The sequence below is a fragment of the Schistocerca gregaria genome, chromosome 8 (assembly GCF_023897955.1).
Source record: "Schistocerca gregaria isolate iqSchGreg1 chromosome 8, iqSchGreg1.2, whole genome shotgun sequence".
NCBI classification, from domain to species: domain Eukaryota; kingdom Metazoa; phylum Arthropoda; class Insecta; order Orthoptera; family Acrididae; genus Schistocerca; species Schistocerca gregaria.
This window is the reverse complement of record NC_064927.1, coordinates 387,028,242-387,056,212: the sequence shown is the minus strand read 5'-3', so window position 1 is coordinate 387,056,212 and position 27,971 is coordinate 387,028,242. Positions and strand designations below refer to the sequence as shown.

The following is a 27,971-nucleotide window of genomic DNA, read 5'->3' as shown; positions in this document are numbered from 1 at the left end:
CTATAGTCTGGAACCGCGCGACCGCTCCGGTCGCAGGTTCGAATCCTGCCTCGGGCATGGATGTGTGTGATGTCCTTAGGTTAGTTAGCTTTAATTATATCTAAGTTCTAGGCGACTGATGACCTCAGAAGTTAAGTCGCATACTGCTCATAGCCATTTTTTTTAAAATCCCTCCACCTTCATAACTCTTCAAAAGTTGGCAGGATTAGTATGCGACAGGTACTGGCTTGTTCGGTAAGCTCTTCTCTACAGCTCCAGTTGGCGGGAAGCCTTAGCATTGAACGGTTATCTTGTTACAGATTAAAGTATGGAACGCTGCGCACACGGTCGGTCAATGCGATTTAAGCAACGTGCAGTCATTGAATTCTTGACCGCAGATGTTGTCACCCCAAAGGAGATTCATCAGAGAATGAAAGCAGTTTATGGTGATGGTGTTGATGTGAATACTATGCGTCGTTGGGCGACTAAGTTTAAAGATGCTGAGGCGGAACCATCCGACCTGAGTGACAAAGAGTTGGACGTCATGTGGCAGCTACCACGGAGTTTCACAAGCAAAATGTTGACAGATTGATTCACAACGATCGTCGTATCACTCAGAGAGAAATTACAAGCACAATCGGCGATTCACAAGGACGTGTGGGTCACATTATTGCTTTGCTTGGCTATCGGAAGATCTGTGCACGATGGGTACCCCGGATGCTGACTCCCGATATGAAAGCGCACAGACTCGAATCTCACCACCGTACGGCATCCTCCATGCAGTCCAGATTTAGCACCGTCTGACTTCCATCTGTTCCCGATAATGAAAGGCGATCTGCGGGGACATCATTATGCTTCTGGTGAAGACGTTGAGAGAACTGAGAGACGGTTTTTGCAGAAACAGTGTGTCGACTTCTTCCGTAACGGATTCACGAAACTTATTCATCGTTGGCAGAAATGTATCCAATTGGCTGGTGATTATGTAAGAAAGTGAATATTCGCAATTAAAGGTCACATTCTAACGATTATTTCTGGGTTTGATTTATTAAAATATTCCCATCGAAACCCAATTAACGAGATGGAGGCATTACTTTTCATTCAACCCTCGTACATATTCGTTGGGTTTTGATTTATTCTCCAATGTTTCGATCGAGCCTTTAGTTTTTTCAAGTAGACAAGAGTCTTGATAGCAGTAGGGTGTTTCGTCCGTTATAGAGTACTGTAACTTCTTTGTATTGGTCGGTACAGGTACGTCTGAATTCGGAAAATACACTACTGGCCATTAAAATTGCTATACAAAGAAGAAATGCAGATGATAAACGAGTATTCATTGGACAAATATGTTATAACAAAACCGACATGTGATCACATTCTCACGCAATTTGTGTGCATAGATACTGAGAAATCAGTACCCAGAACAACCACCTCTGGCTGTAATAACGGCCTCGATACGCCTGGCGATTGAGTCAAACAGAGCTTGGATGGTGTGTACAGGTACAGCTGCCCATGCAGCTTCAAATCGATACGACAGTTCATCATGAGTAGTGACTGGCGTATAGTGACGAGCCAGTTGCTCGGCCACCTTTGACGAGACGTTTTCAACTGGTGAGAGATCTGGAGACTGTGCTGGTCAGGGCAGCAGTCGAACATTTTCTGTATCCAGAAAGGTCCGAAAGGACCTAAAACATGCGGTCGTGCATTATCCTGGTGAAATGTAGGGTTTCGCAGGGATCAAATGAGGGGTAGAGCCACGGGTCGTAACACATCTGAAATGTAACATCCACTGTTCAAAGTGCCGCCAATGCGAACAAGAGATGACCGAGACGTGTAACCAATGGCACCCCATACCATCGCAGTCGGTGATACGCCAGTATGGCGATGACGAATATACGCTTCCAATGTGCGTTCACAGCGATGTCGCCAAACACGGATGCGACCATCATGATGCCGTAAACAGAAACTGGATTCACTCGGAAAAATGACGTTTCGCCATTCGTGCACCCAGGTTCGTCGTTGAGTACACCTTCGCAGGCACTCCTGTCTGTGATGCAGCGTCAAGGGTAACCGCAGCCATGGTCTCCGAGCTGATAGTCTATGCTGCTGCAAACGTCGTCGAACTGTTCGTGAAGATGGTTGTTGTCTTGCAAACGTCCCCATCTACTGACTCAGGGATCGAGACGTGGCTGTACGATCCGTTACAGCCATGCCGATAAGATGTCTATCATCTCGACTGCTAATGATACGAGGCCGTTGGGATACAGCACGGCGTTCCGTATTGAACCCACCGATTCCATATTCTGCTAACAGTCATTGGATCTCGACCAACGCGAGCAGCAATGTCGCGATACGATAAATCGCAATCGCTATACGCTACAATCCGACCTTTATCAAAGTCGAAAACGTGATGGTACTCATTTCTCCTCGTTACACGAGACATCACAGCAACGTTTCAACAGGCAACGCCGGTCAACTACTGTTTGCGTATGAGAAATAGGTTGGAATCTTTCCTCATGTCAGCACGTTGTATGTGTCGCCACCGGCGGCAACCTTGTGTGAATGCTCTGAAAAGCTAATCATTTGCATATCACAGCATCGTGTTCCTGTCGGTTAAATGTCGCGTCTGTAGCACGTCATCTTCGTGATGTAGCAATTTTAATGGCCAGTAGCGTATTCAATGGACATCCAGTTCCGTACTTGTTGGATCTCGCCCACTCGTCTCGTATAGAGGATGCCTAAGGGATGCTGCGTTCTGGGAATGCTATACAACAATTCAAGCAAATAACATTAGTAGTTTTATTTATATAAAGCAAATTGACAATACGTAACTTGTCTAAGAGGAAACAAAGCTCCGGGAGTAGACAACATTCCATTAGAACTACTGACAACCTTGGGAGAGCCAGTCCTGACAAAACTGTACCATCTGGTGAGCAACATGTATGAGACAGGCGAAATAGCCTCAGACTTCAAGAAGAATATAATAATTCCAATCCCAAAGAAAGCAGGTGTTGACAGATGTGAAAATTAACGAACTATCAGTTTAATAAGTCACAGCTGCAAAATACTAACGCGAATTCTTTACAGACGAATGGAAAAACTAGTAGAAACCGACCTCGGGGAAGATCAGTTTGGATTCCGTAGAAATATCGGAACACGTGAGGCAATACTGACCCTACGACTTATTTTAGAAGCTAGATTAAGGAAAGGCAAACCTTCATTTCTAGCATTTGTAGACTTAGAGAAAGCTTTTGACAATGTTGACTGGAATACTCTCTTTCGAATTCTGAATGTGGCCTGGGTCAAATACAGGGAGCGAAAGGCTATTTACAGTTTATACAGAAAGCAATGGAAGTTATAAGAGTCGAAGGACATCAAAGGGAAGCAGTGATTGGGAAGGGAGTGAGACAGGGTTGTAGCCTCTCTCCGATGTTATTCAATGTCTATATTGAGCAAACAGTGAAGGAAACAAAAGAAAAATTCGGAGTAGGTGTTAAAATCCATGGAGAAGAAATAAAAGCTTTGAGGCTTGCCGATGACATTGTAATTCTGTCAGAGACAGCAAAGGACTTGGAACACCAGTTGAACGGTATGGATAGTGCCTTGAAAGGAGGATATAAGATGAACATCAACAAAAGCAAAACGAGGATAATGGAATGTAGCCGAATTAAGTCGGGTGATGCTGAGGGAATTAGATTAGGAAATGAGACACTTAAAGTCGTTAAGGGAGTTTTGCTATTTGGGGAGCAAAATAACTGATTATGGTCGAAGTAGAGATGATATAAAATGTAGACTGGCGATGGCAAGGAAAGCGTTTCTCAAGAAGAGAAATTTGTTAACATCGAGTATAGATTTAAGTGACAGGAAGTCGTTTCTGAAAGTATTTGTATTGAGTGTAGTCATGTATGGAATTGAAACATGGACGATAAATAGTTTGGACAAAACGAGAATAAAAGCTTTCGAAATGTGGTGCTACAGAAGAATGCGGTAGATTAGATGGGTAGATCACATAACTAATGAGAAAGCATTGAATAGGATTGTGGAGAAGCCTAGTTTGTGGCACACCTTGACTTGCAGAAGGAATCAGTTGGTAGGACATGTTCTGAGGCATCAAGGGATCACCAGTTTAGTATTGGAGGGCAGCGTGGAGGGTAAAAATCGTAGAGGGAGACCAAGAGATGAATACAGTAAGCAGATTCAGAATGATGTAGGTTGCAGTAGGTACTGGGAGATGAAGAAGCTTGCACAGGACAGAGTAGCATGGAGAGCTGCATCAAACCAGTCTCTGGACGGAAAACCACAACAACAACAACTTGTGTTTACTAAGGTGTCGCAAACGATTGTGACATATCTGCAACATAAATCCGGGTTCTTGCTATAGACAATGTTTCGGCAAGTTGACACATGTCAACTGATCTGCGAGTGCTGGTCTACAACTGTGCCTCTATTGTCCACTGACGTGCGTATACGGAGCCGATCTGAGCGCTAGTCGCCGAGGCTGGCAGGAGCGGCGCTTGCATTCACGTCTTGCAAGAGGCACTCCTGTCGTTTCATCGCCTCCTCTGGTCTTCCGTTCTTCGTCTTCGTTCTGGCGCTTGTGGCTACGCCAGAACAGTACTAGCATGCAAATTCTAGACTTCGCCTTTGATGAACAACAATCTGCATGGGTGCACGGAAGAGGCGCCTGGTCCATAGACCCACACACAGCAATATTCACTGAACGGTCTTTGGGAAGACGCAGTTGGTAGCCCCTTGGTTCATGCTGGGTAGCCAGTAACTCAACAGTTGCACGTCTCCGCAGGCGTCATTCACCTGTGTTATCTTCGGCCCGTGGTATGCTACGGTTGTCTCGCCACCAGTTATGGATACAACCGTTTTACCATGGCTGCACGCGAACAGTTAACAAACCTAGCAGTTTCGAAAACGGTTGCACCCATGGCCCAACAGCCAATGATCATGCCCCTTTGGACATCAGATAGATCGCTCAGTTTCCGCCTCCGTCTGACAGCTTTTTATACCCTCCACTGCTAGTGTTATCGCAAGTTGACGTCGAACATAAGTGTTGGTCACATTCATGTGACTGGACTGTGTGTATTAGAACGCTGATGGTCACTAAAACAGCAACAGTATGACTACAAAATGTAACAAAGGTGAAATTAGGATGAAGGGTACTAAATGCCTGGATGTCCAAATAATTAGCATTTTATCGCAACCTCAGAGGGAATACAGGAGTAATGCTAACTACTTTTTGTATACAAGAAAAGGTTACATAGCATGTTTAACATTCAGAACTTGCATTTGAATATTTTTAATTGTGTTTACGAATTACGTTAGACCATTAAAAGAAAACCGAGCGAGGTGGCGTAGTGGTTAGCACACTGCATTCGTATTCGGGAGGCTGACGCTTTAAGCGCGTCTCCGGTCTTCCTGATTTAGGTTTCCTGTGATTTTCCTAAATCGCTTAAGGCAAACGCCGGGATGGTTCCTCCGTAAGGGTACGGCCGATTTCCTTTCCCATCCTTCCCTAATTCGAGCTTGTGCTCCGTCTCTAATGACCTCGTTGTCGACCGGACGTTAAACACTAAACTCCTCCTCCTCCTTCTTCAAAAGAAAAATCGTATTTCTTTCAACGCCCCAGAAGATAAAACAGTTGGAAATACTAACATCAAGGGGAGACATCTAAGTTCTCAGTTTTAAATATTTCCGAAACCATGTAAAATATATCTCCGCCCAGTAGTATGGTAAAAAAGTCTTCACAAAAATATGTGTAGTGTCTTGTTTTAGCAATATTAATTACATTTAGCTGTACCAAGTAATTTTTTTTCAAATGGTGGTATAGTAATTTGTACCACATGGGTTTTAGATATGAAAGAGACGAATTAAACAGTATTTCACCCCCAGAACTTCACGTTTACTCACTCAGCTTCACGATTCTTCCACTCTTTGCTCCTTTCAGCTGATTATTGTGTACTTGATGGCACTGAAAGACAGTACTAGCTGTATCTCCTAACAGATGTCTGGTGCAATAGGTATTTCCCAACATGGTTAATAGTTGGATACCGTCAAGGTTCTGCTCAACAACGTCTGAACCGCCATACTGAGGGATAGCAGCATTGTGCACCAGGCACGTTGTAATCCGTTCACATCCATTGCTTTCGCAATTACTAAATGATCCTGTAACGAAGCGCGCTGCTCTCCGTTGGATCTTCTCTATCTCTTCTATCAACCCTACCTGGTGCGGATCCCACACTGCTGAGCAGTATTCAAGCATTGGGCGAACAAGCGTACTGTAACCTACTTCCTTTGTTGTCGGATTGCATTTCCTTAGGATTCTTCCAATGAATCTCAGTCTGGCATCTGCTTTACCGACGATCAACTTTATATGATCATTCCATTTTAAATCACTCCTAATGCGTACTCCCAGATAATTTATGGAATTAACTGCTTCCAGTTGCTGACCTGCTATTTTGTAGCTAAATGATAAGGGACCTATCTTTCTATGTATTCGCATCACATTACACTTCGCTACATTGAGATTCAATTGCCATTCCGTGCACCATGCGTCAATTCGCTGCAGATCCTCCTGCATTTCAGTACAATTTTCCATTGTTGCAACCTCTCGATACACCACAGCATCATCTGCAAAAAGCCTCAGTGAACTTCCGATGTCATCCACCAGGTCATTTATGTATATTGTGAATAGCAACGGTCCTATGACACTCCCCTGCGGCACACCTGAAATCACTCTTACTTCGGAAGACTTCTCTCCATTGAGAATGACGTGCTGCGTTCTGTTATCTAGGAACTCCTCAATCCAATCACACAATTGATCTGATAGTCCGTATGCTCTTACTTTGTTCATTAAACGACTATGGGGAACTGTGTCAAACGCCTTGCGGAAGTCAAGAAACACGGCATCTACCTGTGAACCCGTGTCTAAGGCCCTCTGAGTCTCTTGGACGAATAGCGCGAGCTGGGTTTCACACGATCGTCTTTTTCGAAACCCATGCTGATTCCTACAGAGTAGATTTCTAGTCTCCAGAAAAGACATTATACTCGATACGGTGGTGAGATTCAGTCTCTGAAGTTCTGTGTGGTGGGACGTGAAGTGTGTGGTTTGCCATTGTCATGCTGCATTTTCCTTTCCCTTTCACGTCAACACAATCACCATAAACTGTTTCTTTCTCTGATGAATCTTCTTCGGGGTAACACCTTCCGCTTTCAAGAATTCAATGACTGCGCATTGCTTAAATCGCATTGACCGACCGCCTGCGCATGGTTTCATACTTTACACTGTAACAACACAACCATTCAATGCTAAGGCATCCCGCCAACTGGAGCTGTAGAGAAGAGGATATGGAACAAGCCAGTACCTGCCGCATACCAATGTTGCCAACTGTTGAAGAGGTGCAGACAATACTTTGCAGTCAACCCTCGTACTTCATACCACACGACACAGTAGTCAAATAATAGTCCAATAGCAAACGCATACAACATATTATATTAATTTTCAAAGATCAATTAAAGTAAGCCAGCCGCGGTGGCCGAGCGGTTCTAGGCGATACAATCTGGAACCGCGCGACCGCTCCGGTCGCAGGTTCGAATCCTGCCTCGGGCATGGATGTGTGTGGTGTCATTAGGTTAGTTAGGTTTAAGTAGTTCTAAGTTCTAGGGGACTGATGACCTTAGAAGTTAAGTTCCATAGTGCTCAGAGCCATTTGAACCATTTTTGAATTAAAGTAAGTTTGTTTACTGGCAGTGGACAGAAACTTTCTGTTATGTTACTCACCGTAATACTGGCTGTCGCAATTGTAACAAGCAGAGAGATCGGTTGAATTTACTCAATGGTAAGGACTGTCATTTACGTAGTAGTTACTCTGATATTTCTTTGTAATAAAAGTTATAAATTATGCCACAAGCTATAAATTAGAACTGTGCTTTGACAATGAAATTCAGTGTCCCAAGTTACGTAAAGTTTTACCACCAATTCTTTTATTATGCAAGTTACTCTATTTTTAGCAAATGAATTAATACTGGCCTTTGCATCATTATATTTGTGTCATTATTCATACTACAGACAAATATTTCAGTATTATGCAATTGTCCAAAACTTGTAAAAATTATGTTTTGATAATCTAATAAATTAATGTTTACTTAATTTTCAGTTCATTTTCTGATTATCTCGGTTCATACAAAGACATACGATGGATGCTACTTGGATAACGACCTCGGAAAATTATTTACGTGACAATATGCACGAAAACAATGTTATTTAAGCAATAAAATTCCAACTAAGTTGGTCAGCCTATTATGCTTCTAGTTAAAGTCTAGATCTTACTTCACTTTATGATGCCGTTAGTTTGTCGAGTTACTTCACTTAGCCAGGTTGATCTCCTTGCCATACCATAGCCAATAACAAGGGACCACAGTTCTCTTGATGTTATGTGAATTACTCTTGCCGCATTTGTACTGTGCCCAATAAACGCCATAGCTTGCCCATATTAAACATCCGCCAAACCAACCATTTCAGTTTTCACTGCTCCGCACTTTGGAAACAGACTTTCTATCTCCGCACTTTTGCACAGCCACACAGGCGAATACAGACAACCATCGACACCAATCGTCTCTTCGCGACTCCGAACTTCTACTTTTTTGACACGCTCGCACGCAACGTGATAATGCATTTACAATTTATTAACTCTTTGACAATATCTTTTCCCTGACTAGGCCAGCGTGTCTACTTACAAAATGTTAACATTCCTCTCGTATTCTCTTTCTTAAATAACATATAGCATTTGTAACTTGACAACATATTTACAAGAACAATATTCAGCACAACTAATGAAACAAACTTCGTAAAGAACGTAGCAAATGTATGATCATGAACAGAGTTGTCGTGTTATAAGGTCACAACTGGTACCTACTGAGGGAGCTCTGATAGTACTACAGAGCGACAAGGAATGCCAGCCTTCTCGTATGTAGCCTGCGGGAGTATCGTGGTGCAGTTTTTCAATGTGACATATGTCACATTAGACATGTGACACGTGTCTGCATGAACTATCAGCGTGATATTGAGATACTCTAGTGGCAGGCTAGATCCTGGATATGTCCCTGACAGAACGTGTATGGGGCGAGAAGTCAGTTTCATCCCAGAACAAGTATCCAGGTTGGTTGGTTAATTCGGGGGAGGGGACCAAACAGCGAGTCCCATCTGATTAGGGAAAGATCGGGAAGGAAGTCGGCCGTGCCCATTCACAGGGACCATCCCGGCAATTACCTCAAGCGATTTAGGGAAATCACGGAAAACCTAAATCAGTATGCCCGGACGCAGGTTTGAACCGTCGTCCTCCCGAATGCGAGTCCAGTGTTCTAATCACTGCGCCACCTGGCTGGGTCGGGACCCAGGATATTAAGGACCAGCTACAAAGCTTGTGCGCCAGCTTTATCAGACCCTTCCCAACTGAATCGGTGTATGCATCCAGGCCAGAGGGGGTTCAATGTCATATTGATAAGTGGGGTCAGCCAATTTCTTTGCACATTTGACTCAGTGTTTTAATCACTGGAATAATATGAAGTTTTAAGCAGTTTCCTGCTCTCCTTCTAGGTGCTTCACTTTTATTGTGAGCCAATGTATTTACAGCGTCTTTTCTGAGATATTTAGAGAAGTAGTTATTTTTACGGGAAGAGCTTGCAATATATCTTTCCTAGCTACACCTGTGGGATCGTCGTCCTGGTTATTGTGGAAGCCAGACTCGCTTTCGAGAGTGGAGTAAAAACCGGGCACTGTCCAGTCTGGAGATGATAGGTGTGTCTAATTGTAAATGATTTGTAGTAAGAGCCTCGTATGCGGACCAGTGACTTCCTTACTACGACAGGTGTTTCGAACACCTGTTAGAAATAAATCTGTGAGAAGTGAGGGGGTAACCCTTGTATATATATATATATATATAAACCAGAAGTTCCAGAAAAAATCCCCGACGTCTATTAGGCGTAGTTGTTACTGATGCAATACGATATACGATAAGACACGCTGCAGAAAAGATCGCAAGACACAACATTATCCGTGCGACACTCACGTTCCTACAGCAGTGATGCAAAAAGCAACAAGAGACAGCAGTGTGGCCTTGACGCGGACAACTTTCAAATGTTTCACTTATTTTCTTGAGTCTGGAAAGAAGTACGGCTCTCCTCCCAACGTTAAAACAATTTAGATATGTTAGCTTCATTTGGTATGCGGCATTGTCTGACTTAAAGTGTATCAAATGTAAACGAGCCAGCGACTGCATTTTTTTTACTGCACACTTTTCAAAATAGGCTCTATGTTATGCTTATTTTTTAAGTATCCAGTAACTGTGGGCAATAACGAAAAGAAACCAGCTATGATATCGTACTATTTTGCCAATTAATTTCCTCAAAAGCGGATGATAAAGCTTGTGTAGCAGAGAACATAGTATTTAATTTTTTATTCGAAAAGTAATAATTTTACTGAGAAAATAATAATGGAGATGGATAAGCATTGCTTCATGTACATAAAACAGTTGTTTATCAAACACATCAAATGACTTAAAAATATTCTCCCCATGTGCAGTAAGATACTGTTGCATGGCGTAACCACCTCTCCGTGTTGCGCTGTGACGTATTACAGAGAACTGTATTGGTATTGTATTGCTATCGTCCCAGTTTGAACAAGCCAAGTTGCTTCAGCTACGTTTCTACACTCCCTACTAATGCGGGTTGCTTTTGTACGGTATCGCAAATCGCATTGCATTTCATATTACATATGGTATGGCCCCAGTGAGACCTGTGTCTTAGGAAAGGCACCCAATATACAGCAAATGGAAATGAAGAAAGTTGTCTGTTATGCTTGCGCTGTTGGTGGGACGTTAAATGTGTTGCAAAGTTAAGTTTATATGCTGTATTGTGACAGGTACCTGGTGAGGCGTGGCTACCGCCGGAGGAGTTTTGTGGAGACCACGTGCTAGGCAATGCCTCTATTACCGTGGTTTTGACGTGCCTGCAATCAGCCAGCGCACCGTAGGTACATGGAGCACCTGATTTGATGGAATGACCAACCGGAGTCCACGTTCCATCCTCCGCAGGATAGCCATCATTCGTCCACAGTGATCTAAATTACAAGAGGTAGCAAATTAAGTTGGTCTAAATCAAGTATATTATAATTTAGTATTTGATCAATCATCATATCGATATTGGGATTTCTCTGGCGGTTATCACAATACAAGGCCGCAACGAGGACTCTCTCCAGTGTCTTGCAAAAATGGTGTAAGACATGGAAAGTGAATATAAAAAAGTAACTTTTCTTCACACTCAAATAAGAAACAAGTGTGGCCGCAGAAGATTCAACCTTGCAATCCCCTATCACTGAGAAGAGCTGTCTGTTACCTTCAACACATCACTGCAAGGACGCGAGAGGATGAGAAACAATATAGGAAAAGAAAAAAATCAACTTTCAGGTTTCCTCAGTGCAGTTTCCAAGTGTCTGAGTTTGCAGACGAGTAACTGTTATTATTTTTTTCTTTCAAGATATTTCGACAGCTCCCCTAGTTGCCGTCGTCAGATGCTGAGCAAATACACACATCAAAAAGAGTTTTGCATCACCTCGGTCAGCCCTTTTCAATCCAACCCAGGCATGTTCGATAGGGTTCATGTCTGGAGAACATGCTGGCCGCTCCAGTCGACCGATGTCGTTATCCTGAAGGAAGTCATTCACAAGATGTGTACGATGGGGGCGCGAATTGTCCATGAAGACGAATGCCTTGTCAATATGCTGCCGATATGGTTGCACTATCGGTCGATGGATGGCATTCACGTATCGTACAGCCTGTACAGAAAATTGGAATAGAGATCAACATGAACGTTTAGGCCCTGTTTATGGCTCATGAAAACCATACATTGCATGTTGTATCACCATACAGCAAGACCTTTAGTGGTGGTGGTCCAGGTTCCAGTACACACCGGCACCTCTAATGTCCAGTAGCACATCCTCTTGCATTGATGCATGCCTGTATTCGTCGTGGCATACTATCCACAAGTTCATCAAGGCACTGTTGGTCCAGAATGTCCCACTCCTCATCGGCGATTCGGCGTAGATCCCTCAGAGTGGTTGGTGGGACACATCGTCCATAAACAGCCCTTTTCAATCCAACCCAGGCATGTTCGATAGGGTTCATGTCTGGAGAACATGCTGGCCGCTTCAGTCGACCGATGTCGTTATCCTGAAGGAAGTCATTCACAAGATGTGTACGATGGGGGCGCGAATTGTCCATGAAGACGAATGCCTCGTCAATATGCTGCCGATATGGTTGTACTATCGGTCGATGGATGGCATTCACGTATCGTACAGCCGTTACGGCGCCTTCCATAATCAACAGCGGTGTACGTCGGCCCCACATAATGCCACCTCAAAACAGCAAGGAACTTCCACCTCGCTGCACTCACTGGACAATGTGTCTAAGGTATTCAGCGTGACCGGATTGCTATCAAACACGTCTCCGACTATTGTGTGGTTGAAGGCATATGCGGCACTCATCGGTGAAGAGAACGTGATGCCAATCCTGAGCGGTCCATTCGGCATGTTGTTGGGTCCATCTGTTCCGCGCTGCATGGTGTCGTGGTTGCAAAGATGGACCTCGACATGGACATCTCGAGTGAAGTTGCGCATCATTCAGTCTATTGCGCACAGTTTGAGTCGTAACACAACGTGCTGTGGCTGCACGAAAAGCATTATTCAGCATGATGGCGTGGCTGTCAGGCTTCCACCGAGCCATAATCCGTAGGGAGCGGTTATCCACTGCAGTAGTAGCCCTTGGGCGACCTGAGCGAGGCATGTCAACGACAGTTCCTGTCTCTCTGTATCTCCTCCATGTCCGAACAACAATGCTTTGGTTCACTCCGAGACGCCTGGACACTTCCCTTGTTCAGAGCCCTTCCTGACACAAAGTAACAACGCGGACGCCATCCAACTTCGGTATTGACCGTTTTGGCATCTACATCTACATCTACATCCATACTCCGCAAGCCACCTGACGGTGTGTGGCGTAGGGTACCCTGAGTACCTCTATCGGTTCTCCCTTCTATTTCAGTCTCGTATTGTACGTGGAAAGAAGGATTGTCGGTATGCTTCTGTGTGGGCTCTAATCTCTCTGATTTTATCCTCATGGTCTCTTCGCGAGATATACGTAGGAGGGAGCAATATACTGCTTGACTCTTCGGTGAAGGTATGTTCTCGAAACTTTAACAAAAGCCCGTACCGAGCTACTGAGCGTCTCTCCTGCAGAGTCTTCCACTGGAGTTTATCTATCATCTCCGTAACGCTTTCGCGATTACTAAATGTTCCTGTAACGAAGCGCGCTGCTCTCCGTTGGATCTTCTCTATCTCTTCTATCAACACTATCTGGTGTGGATCCCACACTGCTGAGCAGTATTCAAGCAGTGGGCGAACAAGCGTACTGTAACCTACTTCCTTTGTTTTCGGATTGCATTTCCTTAGGATTCTTCCAATGAATCTCAGTCTGGCATCTGCTTTACCGACGATCAACTTTATATGATCATTCCATTTTAAATCACTCCTAATGCGTACTCCCAGATAATTTATGGAATTAACTGCTTCCAGTTGCTGACCTGCTATTTTGTAGCTAAATGATATGGGATCTATCTTTCTATGTATTCGCAGCACATTACACTTGTCTACATTGAGATTCAATTGCCATTCCGTGCACCATGCGTCAATTCGCTGCAGATCCTCCTGCATTTCAGTACAATTTTCCATTGTTGCAACCTCTCGATACACCACAGAATTATCTGCTAAAAGCCTCAGTGAACTTCCGATGTCGTCCACCAGGTCATTTATGTATATTGTGAATAGCAACGGTCCTATGACACTCCCCTGCGGCACACCTGAAATCACTCTTACTTCGGAAGACTTCTCTGCATTGAGAATGACATGCTGCGTTATGTTATCTAGGAACTCCTCAATCCAATCACACAATTGGTCTGGTAGTCCGAATGCTCTTACTTTGTTCATTAAACGACTGTGGGGAAGTGTGTCAAACGCCTTGCGGAAGTCAAGAAACACGGCATCTACCTGTGAACCCGTGTCTATGGCCCTCTGAGTCTCGTAGACGAATAGCGCGAGCTGGGTTTCACAAGACCGTCTTTTTTGAAACCCATGCTGATTCCTACAGAGTAGATTTCTAGTCTCCAGAAAAGACATTATACTCGAACATAATACGTGTTCCAAAATTCTACAACTGATCGACGTTAGAGATATAGGTTTATAGTTCTGCACATCTGTTCGACGTCCCCTCTTGAAAACGATGACCTGTGCCCTTTTCCAATCCTTTGGAACGCTTGGCTCTTCTAGAGACCTACGGTACACCGCTGCTAGAAGGGGGGCAAGTTCCTTCACGTACTCTGTGTAAAATCGAACTGGTATCCCATCAGGACTAGCGGCGTTTCCTCTTTTGAGCGATTTTAATTGTTTCTCTATCCCTCTGCCGTCTATTTCGATATCTACCATTTTGTCAACTGTGCGACAATCTAGAGAAGGAAGTACAGTGCAGTCTTCCTCTGTGAAACAGCTTTGGAAGAAGACATTTAGTATTTCGGCCTTTAGTCTGTCATTCTCTGTTTCAGTACCATTTTGGTCACAGAGTGTCTGGACATTTTGTTTTGATCCACATACCGCTTTGACATAGGACCAAAATTTCTTAGGATTTTCTGCCAAGTCAGTACATAGAACTTTACTTTCGAATTCATTGAACGCCTCTCGCATGGCCCTCCTCACACTACATTTCGCTTCGCGAATTTTTGTTTGTCTGCAAGGCTTTGGCTATGTTTATGTTTGCTGTGAAGTTCCCTTTGCTTCCGCAGCAGTTTTCTAACTCGGTTGTTGTACCACGGTGGCTCTTTTCCATCTCTTACGATCTTGCTTGGCGCATACTCATCTAACGCATATTGTACGATGGTTTTGAACTTTGTCCACTGATCCTCAACACTATCTGTAATTGAGACAAAACTTTTATGTTGAGCCATCAGGTACTTTGTAATCTGCTTTTTGTCACTTTTGCTAAACAGAAAAATCTTCCTACCTTTTTTAATATTTCTATTTACGGCTGAAATCACCGATGCAGTAACCGCTTTATGATCGCTGATTCCCTGTTCTGCATCAACTGATTCAAATAGTTCGGGTCTGTTTGTCACCAGAAGGTCTAATATGTTATCGCCAAGAGTCGGTTCTCTGTTTAACTGCTCAAGGTAGTTTTCAGATAAAGCACTTAAAATATTTCACTGGATTATTTGTCCCTGCCACCCGTTATGAACGTTTGAGTCTCCCAGTCTATATCCGGCAAATTAAAATCTCCACCCAGAACTATAACATGGTGTGGAAATCTACTCGAAATATTTTCCAAATTATTCTTCAGGTGCTGAGCCACAACAGATGCTGAGCCCAGGGGCCTATAGAGACATCCAATTACCATGTCTGAGCCTACTTTAACCGTGACCTTCACCCAAATCATTTCACAATTCGGATCTCCGTGAATTTCCTTCGATACTATTGCACTTCGTATCGCTATAAACACGCCTCCCCCTTCACTGTCCAGCCTGTCTCTGCGGTATACATTCCAATCTGAGTTTAGGATTTCATTACTGTTTACGTCTGGTTTCAGCCAACTTTCTGTCCCTAGTACTATATGGGCGTTGTTACCGTTTATTAATGAGAGCAGTTCTGGGACCTTTCTATAGACGCTTCTGCAGTTTACTATTAGCACATTAATATTGTTATTCCCTGTTGCATTTGGCCTACTCCTACCTTGCCGCGTCTCAGGAGGCGTCTTGTCGGGCCTAGGGAGGGAATTCTCTAACCTAAAAAACCCTCATGTGCACTCCACACGTACTCCGCTGCCCTTGTAGCCGCTTCCGGTGTGTTGTGCACGCCTGACCTATTCAGGGGGACCCTACATTTCTCCACCCGATAGCGGAGGTCGAGAAATTTGCACCCCAACTCTCCGCAGAATGGTCTGAGCCTCTGGTTTAAGCCTTCCACTCGGCTCCAAACCAGAGGACCGCGATCGGTTCTGGGAACGATACTACAAATAGTTAGCTCTGATTCCACCCCGCGAGCGAGGCTTTCCGCCTTCACCAACTCCGCCAGCCGCCTGTACGAACTGAGGATGACCTCTGAACCCAGACGGCAGGAGTCATTGGTGCCGACATGAGCAACAATTTGCAGTCGGGTGCACTCAGTGCTCTCTATCGCCCCCAGTAGGGCCTCCTCCACATCTCGGATGAGACACCCCGGCAAGCAGACAGAGTGAACACTGGCCTTCTTCCCCGACCTTTCCGCTATTTCCCTAAGGGGCTCCATCACCCGCTTAACGTTGGAGCTCCCAATAACTAATAAACCCCTCCCCCCGTGTGCCTGCTCGGGCCTTGCTGAAGGAGCAGCCACATGTCCACTCACAGGCAGAGCGGGCGATGCCACACGGCCAGCCTCCACATTTACTCTCCGCCTCGTGCGCCGCGAACGCCGCTGAACCCGCCACTCCCCTTGGGGAGAGGGTGGCCCAACCGCGCCCGGTATCCGCGAAGATGTCTCGACAGCAGGGACAGTGGGTGAAGCATGTAACACCTGGGGTGTACCTTGCGACGCACCAGACTCCCCACTGCCGCTACACTCCGAAGCAGCAGCCTGAAGACTGCTGACTGCGGCCATCAACACGCTCACCTGTTGGCGAAGAGTGGCCAGCTCCTCCTGCGTCCGTACACAGCAGTCACACATCCTATCCATCCTAAGGAATCAATTTACTGAAGAGACTTAATCAACTTTTAACTAGACTGCTAATTCACTAAAGGCGGCTGATTATTGACTAAACTGTGATTGCTAACCACTTCTTGTAGAAAATATGGTTGAACGACAGACAACACGAGCCGTGTACTTCCTTCCTGGGGAAATGACTGGAACTGATCGGCTGTCGGACCCACTCCGTCTAATAGGCGCTGCTCATGGATGGTTGTTTACATTTTTGGGCGGTTTTAGTGAAATCTCTGAACAGTCGAGGGAATGTGTCTGTGATACAATTTCCGCATTCAACGTCTATCTTCAGGAGTTCTGGGAACCGGGGTGATGCAAAACTTTTGTTGTTGTATGTATTTCGTTGCTCACTGCTTCCTGTTTAGTTCAAGTCCAAACAGTAAGCAACGAATTTTGCACTTGACGTATGACAAAACAGCCAGTGAAGTCGTCGAAGTATCGTTGAAGGAAAAAAAAAGATTGTGATCCAACTATGTGTTCTATTGTTTTGTTACATGTATGAGCCTTGTCTTTTACGTATGCTAATGGGAGTGTAATGGATTAGTATTTTATACCATGAAATATATGCTTCTTCTTTCTGGACATCGATTTGTTTATTGCAGGAAGGTTATGTTTAAACGTTAATGATGCCTTTTTGGATTGAGTTTATGTGAGGTGCCGGTATGTTTATGAATTTATAACAGTGTTTCTAATGCCAGGCGAGATAAACAAACTATATCGCATTCTTACATTATGAAGTTTTTACAGCGGTTGTTACCTGAGTAGTAATATATGAAGTGGTACAGACGAATACCAATGTTAGTACGTGTGGATTCATGATTCGTACTATTCTAGAAATTTCACACATCAGTGAAAATAAATAATATTAATCGTATACAGATATAAAAATATTAACTTTCTTGCATAATGTACACATTGTATAATGTATAATCACTTAAATGGAACACTCTCTTGCCCATAGCTACACATATACAGTCTCAGCAGCAATGCAGTGTGTGCCGCTATTTTGGTGTTGGAGCCAAACAGGCAGACACACGAGGGTAGCTGACGTCATTGCACGTACAGTAGCTTACTTATCACCACTCATGATAATAAAACTGTTGATCTGGGAGCACGGCCGTGGGTAGTGGCTGGTAAATAATAAAAATGTACAGTCAAATGGCAATACTGATCTCATTAAAAATGTGCTATGACTGTGGTCCACGCTATGGAAAAATAAAAAAATTAAATGTTTTCGTTGAAAACTCTTTGGAATCATTTATTTGCGCTCTTGGTCCATAGTGCTGAGACAGTCCCAAACGTATGTGTCAGACTTGACGTAAGATATCTCCTTAGAGAATATAAGGGAATGAATGACTTCACTCACAAGGTGGTGGTGGTTAGTGTTTAACGTCCCGTCGACAACGAGGTCATTAGAGACGGAGCGCAAGCTCGGGTTAGGAAAGGATTGGGAAGGAAATCGGCCGTGCCCTTTCAAAGGAACCATCCCGGCATTTGCCTGAAACGATTTAGGGAAATCACGGAAAACCTAAATCTAGATGGCCGGAGACGGGATTGAACCGTCGTCCTCCCGAATGCGAGTCCAGTGTGCTAACCACTGCGCCACTCACAAGGGAACCTCCCCATCGCACAAATCGAGAAAACAGGTAGACATTGTGTGGAACTATGAAAAAAATAAGCAAAATATACAAACTGAGTAGTCCATGTGCAAGATAAGCAATATCAATGAGAGTGTGAGCTCAAGATCGCCGTGGTCCCGTGGTTAGCGTGAGCAGCTGCGGAACGAGAGGTCCTTGGTTCAAGTCTTCCTTAGAAGTTTACGTCCTTTTTTTTCGCAAAGTTATGATCTGTCGAACTCGTTCATTGACGCCTCTGTTCACTATAATAAGTTTAGTGTCTGTGTTTTGCGACCGCATTGCAAAACCGTGCGATTAGTAGACGAAAGGACGTGTCTCTCCAATAGGAACCGAAAACATTTGATCGCAATGTCATAAGTCAACCGACTCCTCCACAGGAAAATACGTCTGGTATATTCTATACGATACTGGTGACGGCATGTGCGTCACATGACAGGAATATGTTATCGACCCACCTAACTTGTACACTTGGCGAATGGGTAAAAAGATAATTCCACCTTACTCAATTTAGGTTTTATTGTGGATGTGATAATCACTCCCAAAAAGGTATTGAAAACATAAGAGTTTGTCACATAAACTGCAACAAATGAATGCAACAGTTTCACAGTCGCACAGTTTTCCCTGTGCTCTGTCAAAACATATGTTTTTAACGTTTTCAAATTTTTCCGTGTGTAGACCGTCAAATCCTGCATATGTCTAAGCAAATCTGAACATGTCCTGGAATTCTGGAGAGCGAAGTTGATTATGTGTGAGTGCCTGAACTTTGATAATTGCCTGAAAATAAAAAAATTAATCATTTCAATCGATGGAAGACTTGAACCAAGGACATCTCGTGCAGCAGCTGCTCACGCTAACCACGGGATCACGGCGCTCCTGAGCTCACACTGTCCTTGATGTTGCCTATCTTGCACATGGACTACTCAGTTTGTATATTTTGCTTATTTTTTTCATAGTTCCACACAACTTCTTCCTGTTTTCTCTATTGGTCTGTGTTTAGTTTTTCAAGTCCTATCCACTGCGCCGAGTTATGACTAAATCTGAGGGGGATGCGGTGGGGAGGTTTCCTTGTTAGTCTCAAGTATAACAACATTACAGATCATTTATTGTGGGTTGAAATATTTTATTACGAATCAGGTAATAAAATTTGTGAGTATTCTAATGCATCTGAAAAAAATCTACACTTTCTTTGACAATGTAAATGACAGGTACTTTGATAATACTAGTAGATTACAGCAATAGCTATTGTAGAGTTTCACGAAGGTAACCTCTCGGTCATTAGACGTCCACGACACGGATAAGACCGTGTTACGTGGGGAGACATCCTAAGTCGCTGGCGACCTGCAGCTGGTGCGCGGCGTTTCGGCGCGCGGTAGCGTCATCAGGAGCGGAGGCTGGTCATCTCGAGGGCGTTGGCGGAGGTGGAGGCGGTGCCGGTGGGTCTGGAGTGGGCGCCGCTGCTGCTGCCGCCCCCGGAGCGGACGCTGTCGCCACCTGTCAACCAGCCAGCCATCACCATCCCCCGCCACTGCGGTCTCTCTCTGGAGGAGCACACCACAGGCGCTTCTTTTATTTAGCCGGCATTTACAAGGAACGAGTTAGAAGCGGCCGCTGCTCGTCAGGCTTCATTAATACAATTAAAATACACTGCTGTGCGGAACAAGTACACAAGGAGCTTCCGCACGATGTGTCACTCTGCTAACTAATGTAATTTGATGAAACATGCACAAAATATACACAACTAGCCATTAAAATTGCTACACCAAGAAGAAATGCAGATCATAAACGGGTATTCATTGGTATTATAACAGAACTGACATGTGATTACATTTTCACGCAATTTGGGTGAATAGATCCAGAGAAATCGGTACCCAGAACAACCACCTCTGGCCGTAATAACGGCCTTGATACGCCTGGGCATTGAGTCAAAAAGACCTTGGATGGCGTGTGCAGGTACAGCTGACCATGCGGCTTCAACACGATACCACAGTTCATCAAGAGTAGTGACTGGCGTATTGTGACGAGCCAGTTGCTCGGCCACCTTTGACCAGACGTTTTCAATTGGTGAAAGATCTGGAGAAAGTGCTGGCCAGGGCAACAGTTGATCATTTTCTGTATCTAGAAAGGCCCGTACAGGACCTGCAATATGCAGTCATGCATTATCTTGTTGAAATGTAGGGATTCACAGGGATCGAATGAAGGGTAGAGCCATGGGTCGTAACACATCTGAAATGTAACGTCCACTGTTCAAAATGCCGTCAATGCGAACAAGAGGTGACAGAGACGTGTAACCAATGGCACCCCATACCATCACGCCGAGTGATACGCCAGTATGGCGATGACGAATACACGTTTCCAATGTGCGTTCACCGCGATGTCGCCAAACACAGATACGACCATCACGATGCTGTAAACAGAACCTGGATTCATCCGAAAAAATGACGTTTTTCCATTCGTGCACCCAGGTTCGTCGTTGAGTACATCAGCGCAGGCGCTCCTTTCTGTGATGAAGCGTCAAGGATAACCGCAGCCATGGTCTCCGAGCTGATAGTCCATGCTGTTGCAAACGTCGTCGAACTGTTCGTGCAGATGGTTGTTGTCTTGTAAACGTCCCTATCTGTTGACTCAGGGATCGAGACGTGGCTGCAAGATCCGTTACAGCCATGCAGATAAGATGCCTGCCATCTCGACTGCTAGCGATACGAGGACGTTGGGATCCAGCACGCCGTTGCGTATTACCCTCCTGAACCCACCGATTCCATATTCTGCTATCAGTAATTGGATCTCGACCAACGCGAGCAGCAATGTCGCGATAAAATCAACCGCAATCGCGATAGGTTACAATCCGACCTTTATCAAAGTCGGAAACGTTATGGTACGCATTTCTCCTTCTTACACGAGGCATCACAAAATGTTTCACCAGGCAACGCCGGTCAACTGCTGTTTGTGTATGAGTAATCGGTTGGAAACTTTCTTCATGTCAGCACTTTGTAGGTGCCGCCACCGGCGGCAACCTTGTGTGAATGCTCTGAAAAGCTAATGATTTGCATATCACGGCATCTTCTTCCTGTCGGTTAAATTTCGCGTCTGTAGCACGTCATCTTCGTGGTGTAGCAGTTTTAATGGCCAGTAGTGCAGAAAAAACTGCTACAGTATAGTACAGCGGGTAACTAAAAGAATTACACAGTGAGACTAACAGAAATGACACTTTTATTCAAGTACAATAATGCCACTGCAGCTGTCATGCAATATCCCCAAGATGGCTAAGTTTCACGGAAGCTCGAAATTTAGAGCGGACGTCAATGTGAGATGCTCTTAATAGTTTCCACAATGAAACATTATCTCAAAATTCTGGATGTGTGTAAAGCACACCAGTGGCAAAAACACAGCCAATACCGTCGCTGCGCGATAGCGATGGAAATGTTACTGATAATGGTGCCACTAAAGCGGAGTTAGGAAATACAGTTTTCCGTAATTCCTTCACGAAAGAAGATGAAGTAAATACACCAGAATTCGAAACCAGAACAGCTATAGCATGAATGACTTAAAAGTAGATATCTTAGGTGTTGCGAAACAACTCAAATCACTTAAGAAAGGCAAGTCTTCCGGTCCAGATGGTATACCAATTATGTTCCTTTCAGAGTACACAGACACAATAGCGCCTTTCTTAGCAATCATATACAACCGCTCACTTGACGAAAGGTCTGTTCCTGAAGACTGGAAAGTACCATAGGTCACACCAATATTCAAGAAAGGAAATAGGAGTAACCCATTGAATTACAGACCCATATCACTGACCTCAATTTGCAGTAGGATTTTGGAGCATATACTGTACTCAAACACTATGAATCACCTAGAAGAAAATAACTTATTGATACATAAGCAACACGGATTCAGAAAATATCGTTCTTGTGCAACGCAGCTAGCTCTTCATTCCCATGAAGTAATGAGTGCTGTCGACAAGGGATCTGAGATCGATTCCATATACCTAGATTTCCAGAAGGCTTTTGATACTGTTCCTACCGTTCGTCACAAGCGACTATTGCTCAAGTTGCGTGCATATGGAGTATCGTGTCAATTGTGTGACTGGATTCGTGATTTCCTCTCATAGAGGTCACAGTTCGTAGTGATAGATGGCAAATCATCGAATAAAACAGAAGTGATATCTGGCGTTCTGCAAGGTAGTGTCATAGGCCTTCTGCTGTTCCTAATTTACATAAATGACCTAGGTGATAATCTGAGCAGTCCCCTTAAATTGTTTACAGATGACACTGTAATTTACCGTTTAGTAAATAATCAGACGATCAATTCCAATTAAAAAATGATCTAGAGAGAATTTCTGTATGGTGCGAAAAGCGGCAATTGGCTCTAAACGTAGAAAACTGCGAGGTCATCCACATGGGTACTAAAAGAAATCCGATAAATTTTGGGTATACGATAAATCGCACAAATCTAAGGGCTGCCAATTCGACTAAATATCTAGGAATTACAATTACGAGCAACCTAAGTTGGAAAGACCACATAGATAATATTGTGGGGAAGGCGAAACAAAGACTGCGCTTTGTTGGCAGAATACTTAGAAGATGCGACAAACCCACTAAAGAGATAGCCTATATTACACTTGTTCACCCTCTGCTGGAATATTGCTGCACGGTGTGGGATTCCTACCAGGTAGGATTGACAGAGGACATCGAAAAAGTGCAGAGAAGGGCAGTCAGTTTGTAAGGTCTCAGGCAAATCCAACACCTTACATGAAAACCCTGACATGATAAGCAAATCCAGTAGTATGTCACATAGCTCCGAATAAATCGTGACATTAAATTAACCAAAGTAATACGAGTAACGAGTGAGCAAATGGAATACCACAGACTAACACAAGAATGCCTAAATGCATGTCATACCTTCCCACCGTGAGACCGACGCAGTTCCGAAGGGAGAAACGAGAACAGAAGCCGAGAGCAGAACCGTGTTAAGCTAGAAGGCCCTACGATAAGGGACGGACTGGTCACCCACGTCGCCAGCTAGCAACTATGGCCTCACCACCCGCACGTTTTAGCGTGAGACTTTTTCGCGTCTCTGTCACGTCAAGGACCAGCGCCCCAGCCCATGTTAAAAGCTCGAGCCCTCCAGAAAAACAGTATAGATCTTACGATAACACAAAAAGGGCCACTACCACCCGCAAGTTTTAGCATGAGCCTTTTCGCGTCTCTGTTACATTAGGACCACTCCCCAGCCCATGTTAAAAGATAGAGCCCTCCACAAGAACAGTATAGATCTTCCGATAACGCTGAAAGGACCACACCAGCTGCAGGTTTTAGCGTGAGAGTTTTGCGCGTCTCTGTTACGTTGCAAACTTTTAAAACATTGCCCCACCACGAAAAGTATAACGTTTCTCATTGGATAGACAGAATTTTTGTAGGTGGAGCTTAAGGTTAACATTGAGACCCTGATTGGTCAGATGAAAACACAGCCAGATAGTTTTTTTTTTAACCAACTTCGGTAAATGTAGTAAGGAGAAGTTAGAGAAGAGTTGCTTCCGAGATGGCGAGGTGAGTGGAGCTGTGCTGCCCGCCGCTGCCCTGACGCTGCCTAAACACCGACAAGGTAATGAACGCACGCGATGCCGCATTTTTGAGAGCATAAGGCTTCACTCAGAACTGCAGAAGACTCATCTGTTAAACCCCTTTTTGCGTAATACTAGTGTCGATTGTTAATTAAAACTCATGGTGTTCACATTTGCCACTTGAAGAACAAATCTGAAACGCGATTATTTTTCTGTAATTTATGACAAGTTAGATAAGTAATTAAAGAAAATTGAGGGTCACTGTAGACAATTTTGATAGTTTTTTTCTTTTGTGAAACTTAATTTAAACCTAGATTATAGATGTGATATGGCATAGGTCATCCTTCGATCGATTGTAGAACTCGGAAACCCATTCAGAGTATATTCGTTCACATTTTAGTTGAATGCAGTTGGTTTTTACCATCCTGTATTAAAACATCTCCTTTTATCAATAGTGCAATTTATAAACAATGTTTTGTGAGTAGAATAAAATTTCCAATGGTAAACTTAACTGCTTTTTCGACGTTATTTTACCAGCTAAAGATTCTTTTACAGGGAGTGCAGTGGAGCTGACGCTGAGATCATTAAGTATTTGGTTATATCATCGCTAGTCTCACTGAACTCTTCTGAATTCTACATGTCATGTGTGGTCTGGCGTCTCCTTACCAGCAACAGGTCCCAGGTTCAAACTAGTTAATTCCCTAAAAAACACTCTCAGAACGTCGTTGCGCGAAAGTGGTAGGGAGACACGATATAGTACAAACGGACACCACCATGAATGTTTAGAAGTTTCGTGTTATTGCGCAATAGACGAGTGTCAGTGATATGATACGCGAGTTGGGGTGGCAGTCACTGAAACAAAGGCGGTTTTCTTTGCGGCGAGATCTATTTTCGAAATTTCAATCGCCAACTTTCTCTTTCGAATGCGAAAATATTTTGTTGACACCCACCTACGTAGGGAGAAATGATCATCATAATAAAATAAGAGAAATCGGAGCTCGAACGGAAAGATTTAGGAGTTCCTTTTTCCCACGCGCCATTCGAGAGTGGAATGGTACTTAACTGTGAATTGTAGAGTAACCATGTAGATGTAGATATAAATCACGATTCATGATAGTCCCCTGACAGTACAAAAGGGGAGACATGGTTCTTAATAGGGTGTAACACCAATGCGGATGGCAATACATGCTTTGCAATGTGCTCTCATGCTGGCTACAGGATCTGTAAGGATTTCTTGTGGTAGGGCGTTCCATTTCTCCATCAGCCCAATTGACAAATTCTAGAAGGTTGTTGGTGCATGTGGATGTACTGCGATACGTCTTCCAACCGCATCGCCCCCCGATCCAAGAGCTCCTCAACCTGCACTCTTGAAAGCGGTTGCCATATGGAGAGAATTGGGAACACACAATACACATGTACAGTGTGGAACAAGATCGTTTTGGTGGCCCAGGTTTTATGGTGTGGGGAGGTATAATGTTGCAAGGGAATACCCACACCCGTCAACGTTTTTGTGACACCGTGTTCCTCTCCACGTGTGCGTCTTTTCAGATGTGCTTGCGGTCCTGAATACATTTTTATGGACGATACGGCGCGACCGCATCCAACTGCGCATGAGGAGGAAGAGTTATTGGAACGAGAGAATATTCGGCAAACGGACTGGCCTGCCCGGTCCCCCAACTTAAATCTCTTCGAGCATGTGTGGGATTCTCTGGGGAAACGTGTTACAGCACTTCTACATGCACCATCAAACATCCAGCATTTGCCAATCGCGCTGGCGGAGGAATAGCGTCCTACCAAAGGAATTCCTCACAAAGCTTGTCGCCGGCCTGTGTGGCCGAGCGGTACTAGGCGCTACAGTCTGGAACCGCGCGACCGCTACGGTCGCAGGTTCGAATCCTGCTTCGGGCATGGATGTGTGTGATGTCCTTAGGTTAGTTAGGTTTAAGTAGTTCTAAGTTCTAGGGGACTGATGACCACAGATGTTAAGTCCCATAGTGCTCAGTGCCATTTGAACCATTAAGAAAGAGAAGAAGAGTGCGCCATCACAGATCTGATTTATCTTAAGGTAACAAAGAACAATGTATTAGTATTAAAGCTGTATAGCATAGTTCTTCAGACGAAGGAAACAACATGGAGAGATCAGCTTTGTTTGCATATCGCAGAATCTCTATGAACTTTTCCTGCAGTGAGATTCCATTCATAAACGCAGTCAAATTCAGTAATATAACAGAAAAATTCCGTTGTGTATAGTCATTAACGTATTTCAGGCGGGGAACAGTTACTATGTTATACTTGGTTTAAGGTGCCAGAAGAAATGGTAGGATTATTATAGTGTCGATACCGTAGGCTTCTGATAACGTTTTCTAGGTGAGGGATTGGAGTGCATATTAAACACAAACATTTTAAGTTAGACTTTGCTCGACGCATTACCTATATCGATTGAAACAACAAGGTTACTGATGACATTCTCTTGAGGGGTTAAGAATCCACAGGTTCTCGGGTGAGGGCTTCTGCATCAGTCCGTGAGCTGACTGTCGTGGCGTCCGTCATCACGACAATGCACAAGGAGCGCTAGGACGAAAGCTTGAGGGTTTTTAACCGCTTGACGAGGCTGGGAGCTCGAGAGAATTGTATATCGCCGTCAAATCATGAATTCGTGCAAAAAAGTTTACTCTTACCAAGCACAAGTTTCAGAAGTTTGAACTTCCATCATTGGGTAGATTTACACTGTCTGTCCAAGGAGTTCTACAACCGATTTTACTCCCGGCATAAAAGTGACGTCAGCCTAGTAACTATGGTGGCATCCTGAACTCACAAATGTGAACATCAGATTTGCTTTTGGCCTGTCAGTCGCGAACATTCATGAGGTGAACACGGCAAGTGCCATAACCTGATTTCCCAGAGACCTTGCTCATTGGAAGAGGAATGAAAATAAGTGAAGGCGTGTTTCAGCTTTTGCATAGATACTCGACCGTTTCTGAGAAAACGACGTTCAAGGTTTTTGACGTAATTGAAATGCCTTTTATATAGCTGGCGATAATCTCAGACATTATTGTGGCACACTGGCTAGCGTTGTGGCCTCTCAAATTTTGGCCCCGTATTTGAAGCCCTATTATTATTTTTATTTGTATTCATCCTTCCACGTTCATACAAGGCTACTATACGAATGTATCTAATCAAGTTTGGTATACAAGGACTTACATTAACTGTGAAATCACAACTGATTTATCGTAATAAGTGTCATATATTTGTTGTATATGATAAGTGTTTGGTAATATCAGGGGCTACAATCTTTTTAAATTCTCATATTGCTACATTTCGTCCTTATGCCAGTTCTTATATGAATTCTTATAGCTCATGCTTATGTTTATTCTACAGGAACATTTGGTGCACTCCCTTGGGCGTTACCGATCGCAGAAACATTCCAAACACCACGTGTGAAGGGAAGTTTGCCACAGTAACATTTCTTCATACGAATCTCACTCAGAGAAAGAAAAATCATTAACGTCGTTTAAGATTTCACGCATTCGCAATAACTTCATGGCAAACCACGCATAGCGGATCGCTTTACCGAAAACTGACGCCTGTTATTGATCAAGAATGAAGATACACTACAGGAGTTAAACAGAAAACAATTTAAAATAATTTTTGATTTTTTTAAAAGTCATTCATCAGACATAAAATTAGTAGACGAATAAGGACAACGTTATTTCAGTATACAATCGAAAATATTCGTGTAGTAATCTCGTACAGACATGGATAGATAAATGAAAAACGAAAATAAAAACAATAATGGGGTATCAAACATAGGGAGCAAAAAAACCCAGTACGTTGTCCTCGACGGTGAGTGTTCATCGGAGGTGAGGGTATCATCTGGAGTGCTCCAGGGAAGTGTGGTAGGTCTGCTATTGTTTTCTATCTACATAAATGATCCTTTGGATAGGGTGGATAGCAATGAGCGGCTGTTTGC

At 43.9% G+C, this 27,971-nt stretch overlaps 1 protein-coding gene across 1 annotated transcript in view; it reads right to left on the bottom strand.

The window, feature by feature from the left end:
• Nucleotides 1–19,540: 19,540 nt before the first annotated feature.
• Nucleotides 19,541–27,971, bottom strand: part of LOC126284183 (probable G-protein coupled receptor Mth-like 3) — a 221,433-nt gene continuing 213,002 nt past the window's right edge. Inside the window, exon 11 of the mRNA XM_049982926.1 lies at nt 19,541–19,932. Within this exon, the coding sequence (XP_049838883.1) occupies nt 19,820–19,932 (113 nt within the window). The 3' untranslated portion in view covers nt 19,541–19,819. The remainder of the gene's footprint in view (nt 19,933–27,971) is intronic.